Consider the following 10,269-nt stretch of genomic DNA (forward strand, 5'->3'; position numbering starts at 1 on the left):
TAAGACCAAGAGATATGTATGCTAAAGATGTTCAACAGAAGTAAATCAAGGAGTCAACATTGGCGACATATAATAAACATTTAAGAATCTTTTATAAATACAGATGACATAATTCCCTCCAGCCCACTCAAGTCAGCAGCACGGAGTGGGAGGGGTTATCTGAGTGCTCAGAGACTTTTAACTTCTTTAAGTGATATGTGTAGCTGAAGCTAGGAACCAATGGTGTTGTGATCAATGGCCAATGATTTGCTGGTACGTCAGAGCTGGATGAACCATTGATGCTTATGGCACTTCTGTTCTTGACAGTCAATATGATTACTGCTAAATGATGATCATTCCATTCTCAAACTGCCACCCCATTATGGAGGTTCCTTCATTTTATATGCATAGAAGTACCAGCCAGGCACTACATTGTTTATGGCCCCTTAGCTTTAATGATCATAAAACAGCACCATCCAAACAAGCACACATACTATGTATGAGAACCCTAGCAAGTGGAGGGAAGAGATGGTATTGGATTTCTATGAATATATACTGTGTTGGGAAAGGAAGTCTCTTCTGCAAATGTTTGCTGGTTCTCTTGAAAAGTGACTTTTGTAATTTTCCAGGCATTCTTTTTTTTTTTTTTTTTTTTTTTTTTGGCTTTTCGAGACAGGGTTTCTCTGTGGCTTTGGAGCCTGTTCTGGAACTAGCTCTGTAGACCAGGCTGGTCTCGAACTCACAGAGATCTCACAGATCCGCCTGCCTCTGCCTCCCGAGTACTGGGATTAAAGGTGTGCGCCACCAATTTTCCAGGCATTCCTGTCTCTTTGTCTATGCTGATCACAGCAATGAACAGGGAGCGTGAACACGGAAATATGTGTGCATGTGTATATGTGCATATGTGTGTGTTCATGTGTGTTTCTGGTGTTTATATAATTTCATGTAAGTCCTACATGGAATAGGAAAGGTCAGTTTGGAATTACTATTACCACAACTGCTAGTGTTTGTAAATGAGGGGACTAGAGTTTTCTCCTTTAGAGTACTCTTTGAAGCCAGGTGCAGGCACCCATATCTATAAGCCGGAGAATCATGACTTCAAAACTAATATTCAAACTCTCAATCTGTTTGTTTAAAAAAGTTTAATGAGCTATAAAATAAATAACACTTAAATATTAAATAAATTATTTACAACATGAAAAAATACTTCATCTCCACACAGCTGTTTATGTACAGAAATAAGACTCTCATGAAGAGCGACGATTGAAAGGCTGAAACCATCGGGAGGCTCACTTCCTTCATCAAAAAGAGGACCGATCTGTGCTTGCGACTTGGCAGTGACATGACTCTTACCCTGTAAGGAAAGAAACATATCAAAGATAAGCTCCAGTCCAATGCAGCTTTAAGACAATTTAATTTCTAAGAATCAGAATTTCTGTCAGTTTCACTTTTCTGGGATGTCCTAGGAGACATGATGGATGTTCTCGTAGAAAACTGCCACTTTGGTTGGGGACTTCATTTCTTCTCAAAGTATATGACTATGTGGAAACTGTAAGTGTTCACACCATTGAAAACCTTGCTTAATAAAAGAGGCAACTGGAGTTAAGAAAAACAGTTTTCCAAACCGAATATACACTGTTAGACATAATTAAAACTAAGATTAAGTGTCTCAGTGTTTATGATAGACAGTTAATTTAGGATAATTGGTACCAGGGCTATAATAACAGTAGCTACCAGTTAATAGGCAGCCACCACATGCCAGTACAGCATGTTAATGTCCTATTCCACACTTCTATATGCACCGAGTTGTAGTTTAAGCACATAAGTGAAAGATTTCTCGAAGGTGCAATGAATACTGAGTATAACATTGGCATGAACAGTTAGCCATTTCATGAGTTATGATCATCTAGAATATTTATTAAAAATAGAATTTATGGCCAGGTGGTGGTGGTTCACACCTTTAATCCCAGCACTCAGGAGGCAGAGGTAGGTAGATCTCTGTGAGTTCGAGGCCAGTCTGGTCTACAAAAGCTAGTTCCAGGACAGCTAGGGTTGTTACACAGAGAAAACCTGTCTCAAAAACAAAACAAAACAAAACAAAAAATCCTTATGATTCAGTAAATTTAATGAGCATATAGGAACATCGTATTTACGAATCATCTCAAGTAATGACTTCTCCGAAGGCAGAAAAAGTGGGTTGGGGCAGAGCTTTATCTCTCCTAGTGTCTGAGGATCCGAGTTCTCTGCCTCCCTCCTCTCTGACATCTTCATTAACTCTTTAATAAACGTACTTAGCTCTCCATGCTTAAAAATCAAATTCTAGATTTTTACCAAACCTCTCTCAAATGTGTGCCCCTCCCTTTCCTTAAAGGAACCTTCAAATTCTTGTCTCCAGAAGGATCTCCTCTCATGGGATAAGCTTCTCTTGGTCCTCCCTGGTGTGAGCCCACCTAGTCATTACTCTCTTATCTCACCCAGCAATCAGCGGAATGAGGCCAATTCTATGTTCCTAAAACGACCCATTAACCTCTCAGTATTGCCAATCTTTCTTCATAATTGCTCTCCTGATTTCATAGGTTCTTCCCAACTCGGAAGGTCAGTTTGGGTGCAGGACATTTCCTAGCAGTTCCTTCCTTCCTTCTTTTCTGTCGCACATTCCTCAATGCTCTGATCCTTTACCGCTTTTCTCCATCTATTAAGCATTACGTTCTTTGAGAACAGGACTGGAATTCCCCGTATCTACATCCCTTTGGGCAATGATTAAACACTTAGTCTTCACAAGACTGAAGTCAGTCTTCCTGAAAGCCTAAGAGTGTTTGTGTGGACTCGTGGTTAAGAACAGATTCCTCCTCTGTCTTGAGATAAGTGCTGTGATCATCTAACGGGCAGGTGAATTCTAATGGCCAAACCTGGACTGTCTTCAGCTAGGCTATGACGTGCACATTTCCCGTTTCCTGTCGAAGCTTCTTCCGCTCCTCGGCTTCTCCTTCATATTCCTTGAAATATCGTTTTCGAAGCCTTTGGAGAAGACAGAACCCCACTGTTAGCAAGTCCTACAAACCTATACAATGGGGATTTTCATGATGGGGACTTCCTTCCTGTGACTCTTACAGACAATCACTATGTTTTGGTTTGTTGCACTAAACCGAAACCTAAACACGACTTGGTATCTGGTGCAATATTGTTTTTCAGGGGGACACTCGGGGTGTCACTATATAAACACATGTCTAAAACACTAAAGTGTAAGTGTGTATTCACAATGAAAACTTCCACACAGTAGAACATACCCACGTCTTTTGTGGTTACTCCTGAAGGATTAAGCATTGGGGGGTGATGGTGTACAATAGAAGGACCCCATGAACATAAGTGAATATATAGGAATGAATTTAAGCTTCTATTAAGTGAGTTTAAATTGCTAGAATTTTTGAATGTTTACAAAACAATATGTGTTTTATTTCCAAATGTTTCCTTCTAATTTTATTTATTACTGCATTCTATTTTTAAAAGCCCACAGCTTAAAATTGGGGGTGGGGATGTTGTCCACTACTTTCAGTGGTTCCCGGGTCATCCCACCAGACATTGCCTTTAAATCCAAAAGAACTTTGTTATGTTTAAGGAAAAATATTTCCTTCACTTATTGGAAAAAATGCTCAGTAGACATGGCTTAAGATTAGTATTGTTTGTTTCAAATATAATAAGAATTTGAGAGAAAAGAGAAAAAAAATCACTTCTTAACAGTGATAGAATGGAGCCAGGCTGATGGCACAGGCCTACTATCCCAGCTACTCTAGAAACCACGATGGGAAGATCACAAATTCAAGGAGAGCTTGAGGAAACATGGATCTTGTGGCAAAGAAGTAGAACCTGTCAGTTTCTGAGTTTTTGGCTCACATGTGTGAGGTCCTGAGCTCTAGCCCCATCACAGCCACAAAGAAAACAGAGAGCCAACATAGAACAATGGTCATTCTCCATCCTGCCAGAGGGTTAGCAGGCACTGAAGGATGAACAACAGCAAGCTGAACCACTGGGAAACATCTTTAGCTGACATCTTATTTTCTATTTCTCCATGGCAAATAATAGTGATTCGCAGGGGTTTCACTCCTAAATGCATTTGCATATCTGGCTTGAGGCACTAGAAGACATTCCAGGTGTGCAAAACAAATCTAAACTGCACATCAAACTCCATGTGCTTCATAAAATAGCTTTTACCTGTTATTTGATCTCTATCTGATCTGAATTTGAGATAATAATAAACAATGGCAGGAGATAAGTCCCATATCCTGAAGAACAGCAGTGATGGATTGTGTACACAATCCAGTTGTTAGAGTAATTTACCAAGACCTAAAATTAGAATAATGAACCCACTGCTTTTCCCAAGCCCCAGCAGTGGTGAGTCATTCCAGAGCCTCGTGGGCCCTCCTCCAGCTTCCCCTACCCAGAGACTTCTGTCTGGGGGACAATATCAAGCTGATGTACCCATCAGAACAGGCTAGCGGGGACATTCTTTGGTCCTGAAGCGAGGCGTGTTGCCCAGGGAAGATACTGTGGGAGGACCACAGTAACAAAGTTTGTCCTTGCTGCCCACACCATGGCATCAGGAGGAAATGTTTCGCTTTGTTTCTTAATGCATTCCCACACTATAATACCCAATAAGGACAGAAACAGGTCTAAGCTACAAACCAATCAGCGCCATGCCAAGAAATTATAAGCTCAGAGCTTAGCATTGTGCTGTGAGAAGGGACCTAACTTTCCCCGACTGCTGCTCTGAAGCCCTCCAGAACTGTGTTTTTAATACTGGAGAAGTGTGTTTGGGCTATGAGCCTAATGTGCCCCTAATTACTTATGTGACCCTAATTAGTTTCTGAGAAGCCTTATGCTTACATTAAAAGTCGACACAGACAATACTAGCACGTTCTGAGATTAAGAAATAACCATCACCAAAAGTATAATATGTAATAAAAATATCAATTTTAAGATAAAAAATTCTAGCTTTGAAAAAATATGGTTTTATATGTCATTTCAATGGTAGTCAAAGTAATGCAAAGTTTAATTATACTCTGCTCAAGGGTCACATGCTATAAAATAACTCACGTAGAATATGACAGTAGAGCCTGGCAGAAATGCTGCCAAGAGTTAACTCTTGAGTGGTGCTGTACTTACTGGATGGTGGCAATGACGCCAATAACTGCGAGGATTATGACGGAGACAAAGACGGTTATGGCCACTAACGCCATCTTGGATCGGTCGCTGTCATTCCCGCTGTGAGTCTTCATGTATTTCTCTCCACACCGTTCACCAAAGTAGTCTTGATGACAGCTGTGACATCACATTTCATAAATACAATTATTGAAGAGGTTCAGCATGTTCCAGGTCTACTACTTAATGAAAGTCACCTAATGTAACCTCGAAGGGCCACGCCTTCATCTATACCGCAAAATCACGTGACATGAAATGCATTCTAGCTAAGAGTTTTTAAGAGTAAGTGTAATCAGTTTGAGTGTGAGTGTGATAGGCCAAGAAGACACAGTGAGTCATTCCTTGTGCTTCCTTTGACCCACTGACGACATGGTTTCAATGCCTGGTTTTGCTGCTAATACATTCCACTCTCATTTCATTCAGTGTTAGGGGATGAAGGACAGCATGAAAGACTCTGCGATAACCACCTTAAGGATTCATTTAATTTTTTTGCAAAAGAGGCTTAAAATAAATATATACTATACATATTATATACTTAATAAAACGATGGTTTATGCCACTAGTTAGAAACCACAGCCTCTTTGCCCTACTTTTTACAGCCTGCAAATTAAGATTTTTTTTTTTCCTATTTTTAAGTGCTTACATTTTAGTTGGGTGTACAGACACACTGTTGGCCCAAGAAGCCTACCTACTTCCCACCTAATCTTTGAATGAAGTTTCCGGTCCTTGGTTTACACACAGGAAAAGTCAACAGTTTTCTCTGGGGGTTTCAGGCCTGGTGGGGGAGAGGGAATTTCACGTGGCTCTGAACCTACTTGCAGGTCACAGTCTTTATGTTCTCCATGTATCTGCATTCACCATGGATGCAGAAATTCTGGAACTCGGCATCACATGGGTTCTTTTTCTTCTTTTTGTTTCTTCTGCCCTTTCCACTTTTGCCTCCCTTTTTCTTTCTTTTGGGCTTGTCTGAAGTCTTGGCCTCTTCTGTCTTGTTTTTCCTGGGCTTAATTACCTGTTCAACTGGAGGAAAAGAAAGTTTGGCACGTTGAGGTCAGACTTACTGTCAACATTCTCTTTTCATCTTGGGAATCCTTTGAGACGCCCGAGACTCAGAAATCACAGCACTGAGAACAACTTTTGCCTCGTTTTTTAACACAACACTCACATGCTAAACCTGCAGAGAATATCGATGTCAGATAGTACTTGCTAATCTCTGTCCCAGGCAACTTTTATGTAACCCAAGCATGTACATAGTTAGGTGCACGGTGCTTCTCCTGATATAGAGGTAAATAGTTCAGCGAAGCCAAGCCATGTATGCCCTAGGATAAGCAGCTGGAAAGCACAGAGCGGACACGTTTAAGACTTTGTGTTTAAGACTTTGCGTCTGTTTGTGTGCTTGTTTGTTTACATTGTACCAAACAATGTCTCTTGGACAAAGACAATGCCATTGACTGAAATATGGTGTGAGACAAACCTGCCGATGTTCCTTCCCCACCCATGTCTTGGGCTCACTGTCTTAAGCTGGAAGTTAGTGGCCACTACTCGAGGGTGGTATTGAACTGGAAAATGAGTATTATTGAAAACAACAGCAATAAATACCTTCCGGGGGGGGGGTCTTTGTTGTGTTCAACCTGTTTAAAATAGTACTGAAATATCTATGCCTGATGCTTCAGAATGTCACCTCAACTTATCAGACTATGAAAGGTGTAGCTAGTTACGTGCTAAAGACAGGGAAGGGAAGGTTTGATATGCTTATTGTTGTACATTTTGTTGTGCTGATTCTTCGGCAGGTGTGTACAATCACTTATTTAGCAAAAGGAGCCCACCAAGAAGAGAAAGCGCAGCTAGCCCAAAGGCGGTGCAAGCACTCATCACACAGAACGCAACAGAAATGTTAGCAGGAGGTAAACAGGGGTGTCGAACACAGGGTTTCTGTCTGAAGGAAACGCTAGTAAGAATTTCTTACAGCAGTCTGCTTTCAGTGCATTAACAAAGGCTAAATTGGGCATAATGTTTAGTAGGTGGCCACGCAGTGTTTACACAAAAACGTCCTTCTGTTATTAAAAACGCAAGTTAGAAAAGCCCTCGAGGAAAGCTGTTTCAAATGAATCTCACTCCCCTTCATCAGGGAGATTAGAAGGCCAAGCCGAATGCTAGTCATTCTGCTAAAGTGCGGCCCCCGGCAGCACACCCATGGCATTTAGGTAAACAGCCTTCCAAACGAATTTAACCATATTTAACCATCAGTCTCAACTTCCGACACTGAGCTGCAATTCTAAGCCCTGGCCGCTTGCTGCACTAGTAAGTGATTTGGCCTCCAGAGGTGTTAATAACTTAACACGTCTTCAAGAGGTCAGCTCCTGGGCACCTGATGGTCTAATCTAAACCCCTTTCCCATTACACATATTTAAAAAAAAACAAAAGCAAAAACAACAACAAACGAAACATTTAGAAGCAAGGCACTGAAGCCAAATGGTCATTGAGGTTTATCCCTCCTGTCACTTGCTCCAGACCCTGTGTTAGGTCACCCACTCACTCTCCCTCAGTTTTAGGAGACTCCAGAGGAGGAGGGGAAAAAGGAGAGGCTTCTAGGAAAGTTTCAAAACACCTTACAGAACTCTGAAATCACCTGGTCCTGACTCTGATGTAGACACTCCTGTATCTGATTCATCAATGGTCCCTTCTTCCCTCAAAATGCAAAGTAAAATGGGGGTAGTGAGCTTTTATCTCTCTCTCATTTCAAAGAAAAGTTTTTTTTTTTTTTTTTAAAAAAAAAGATCTGTATGATAAGAGCAAAAGAGAAAAAACCAGGGGTCATTAGTTTGGATAAAAATAAAAACTACACATACTTGTGTTTCTCTAACATTTCTAGAGGTCAATCGTTATGTATTCTGTTCCCTTATTTGTGATAAATGCTTGTTATTTGAAGATGCTAGAGTGGGGGAGGGGACATAAATGTTGAGCTATAAGGCCCACAGGAGTGGTTAGGGACTCCTGCTGCTCTCAGGATGGAGGGCACATGGCACATATCGGAAAGAACATATGTCCTGGAATCAAGCAGACTGAGAGGTTCTGTCCTGGCTCAACTGCATGCTCTCTGGGCCATGTAACCTTTCTGGACTTCGGTTACTGTGTAAAATGAGAATACTAATTTCTTCTTACCAGAATTTGCAAAGATTAGCCTTGGACCTATAGAATGCAGCCACAATAGCTCTTTAAAGGACATGCAATAACCACACCTACAAAGCCAGTAGAAAGCCGAAAAGTCGTGTTTCTTCCGAAATCACATCACTAAGATTCAAGCACATCTCATAGGTGACATTGTCTCGGTCTCCTCCACTCACCTCTGACTGAATCATCTATCACGTAGCCGGGTATTTGCGGCTCATTGTCATATTCCTGGGAGTAGTCATAGTCCCCCGTGGAGAGTTCACTGCCAGAGGACATTTCACTGACAGCAGAAACCGCAAGTCCACTGGCATTGTGGTCCCCAGAAGATGGTTCACTTTTCCCAGAGGTGGTGTCATTGAGGTTCAGCCCAGCTGCATAGTGGCCTGCAGGGAAGGAATAAGCAGAGATGAGTTGGGCTGCCTTTGTCTCACTAAGTGAGCAGGGCTGGGGACGCTGTCTCCTTGTATCAAAGCGGCTATCGCATGCGTGCTATTTTTTTTTTTTTTTTGACTGAGTCACCCACCCTTGGAAGCAACTTCACAGTTTGCCAAGAAGCAAACTCAGCTGCTCCACTCCAATTACAGAGTTCCTTTTATCTGGGTTTTCTTTTCCACAGACTGCCTACATTAATTTCCACAACTTACATTGTCCTGCCAAGTCAATCCAGGAGAAGCACGTTAACAGGCAATGGCTGATAGCCTCTCACTGAAGGTCTGTCCAGCTTGCATGCCTTTGTGTCTGTGTGCTCCTGCCTCTTTTTAAACCCGTGCGGGGTGGAGAGATACATTTGAACACTTGTTTACTCCTGTTGAATCTGGACATAAAATCTAAAAAGTAGTGCCAGTGGCATCTAAGAGCAAGGACTTTCACTGTCTTTATCCACTACTATTATCACAGAGAAAAGGTTGGACCCTTGGCAACGTTGGGGAGCCCTGAGTTCCAGTCCTTGTCTTTTCTTTCTTTCCTTTTTAAACGTTATTTATTTATTTATTTTTAACATCTCAGAATGACACTGACAGCAGAGCTTTTCACTTCTCTCCAGGGCACTTTGAGTCTGCTTCAGGAAGGTAAAAGTAAAATTCCTAGACACAAGAGATGGAGACAGAAGGCAAAGAACCCTGCTCAAATTCTGGATTAACTACTCTTGTGGAAATTACTTCACCTGTCTGGACTCCGTTTCCTCGGTTGTCAAAGGAAAGGCTGGCCTAAAAAAATGGCCTCTTAGGTCTCCATCAGCTGGATTTTAGTGTCAATATTCTCCAGCAGCCTGATCCTTGGGAAATGCTAGAGACGCCTGTCTGCTTCTCTCACCCTCCTAGAAGGAGCAACTTCAACCGAGCAAGTTACGGGGGTTTCTGCTCCCCCCGGGCGGACAAATTTCTGGACGTCATTTAAGGGGCAGCCCAGGCGGCAGCTGGAGGCGGCGGGTGCTCACCTGAGCCTAAGATCAGCAGCAGCGACAGCACCGGGAGTGCCCGTGGCAGCAGCGGAGTTCTCATTGGTCCCGCGCGAGCCGGCAGAGACCGGGTCTCTGCAGCGACTCGAGGGCGGCACCGGGCGGCGGGAGCAGCGGGACCACGGAGCAGCGAGAGAGCGCAGGTGCGGGGATGCCCAGCCCACCGTGCTCCGGGCGGCAGAAGCGGCCAGCGCCTCGGGCTTGACTTGGGATGTTGGGGCGGTGGCTGCAGGTCAGGAGGAAGCGGTGCGAGCAGACTAAGGGTGCCTTAAGCACCTGCTGCCTTTATAGGCCCGCCAGAAGTCACCGCCCCTGAAGTGGGTGGAGGTGGCAGGAGGTTACTACCCCAACCAAACCCGGCAGACAGACAACAGCCTGGAAGAAGTGGGAATTGAACTGTCAACGCGGAAAGAAACTTTCCCACTCGTGTTCTAAGCTGGAGTGATGCCGGAGAGCTGACAGCCCAA

At 42.9% G+C, this 10,269-nt stretch overlaps 1 protein-coding gene across 1 annotated transcript; it reads right to left on the reverse strand.

Moving 5' to 3' along the window:
* Positions 1-1,111: 1,111 nt before the first annotated feature.
* Positions 1,112-10,043, reverse strand: Areg (amphiregulin). The gene is made up of 6 exons (XM_041671566.1): positions 9,782-10,043; positions 8,520-8,729; positions 5,991-6,195; positions 5,140-5,295; positions 2,889-2,997; positions 1,112-1,333 (listed from the first exon to the last, which is right to left on the reverse strand). Exons 1-5 carry the CDS (start codon positions 9,843-9,845, stop codon positions 2,904-2,906), a joined length of 729 nt encoding a protein of 242 aa, XP_041527500.1. The 5' UTR covers positions 9,846-10,043; the 3' UTR covers positions 1,112-1,333; positions 2,889-2,903.
* Positions 10,044-10,269: the final 226 nt, after the last annotated feature.

The sequence above is a fragment of the Microtus oregoni genome, unplaced genomic scaffold, assembly GCF_018167655.1.
Source record: "Microtus oregoni isolate MIOR12 unplaced genomic scaffold, Mior012 000021F_ref0000039, whole genome shotgun sequence".
Taxonomy (NCBI): domain Eukaryota; kingdom Metazoa; phylum Chordata; class Mammalia; order Rodentia; family Cricetidae; genus Microtus; species Microtus oregoni.

Excerpts from the sequence above, each read along its gene's own strand:
- Areg (XM_041671566.1), bottom strand. The coding sequence starts at position 9,845 with ATGAGAACTCCGCTGCTGCCACGGGCACTCCCGGTGCTGTCGCTGCTG. Across the intron at positions 5,296-5,990 it reads ATAAAGACTGTGACCTGCAA|CTGTCATCAAGACTACTTTG; the intron begins GTAGGTTCAGAG and ends GTGATGTCACAG. Across the intron at positions 2,998-5,139 it reads GGCGTCATTGCCACCATCCA|GCTTCGAAAACGATATTTCA; the intron begins GTAAGTACAGCA and ends TCTTCTCCAAAG.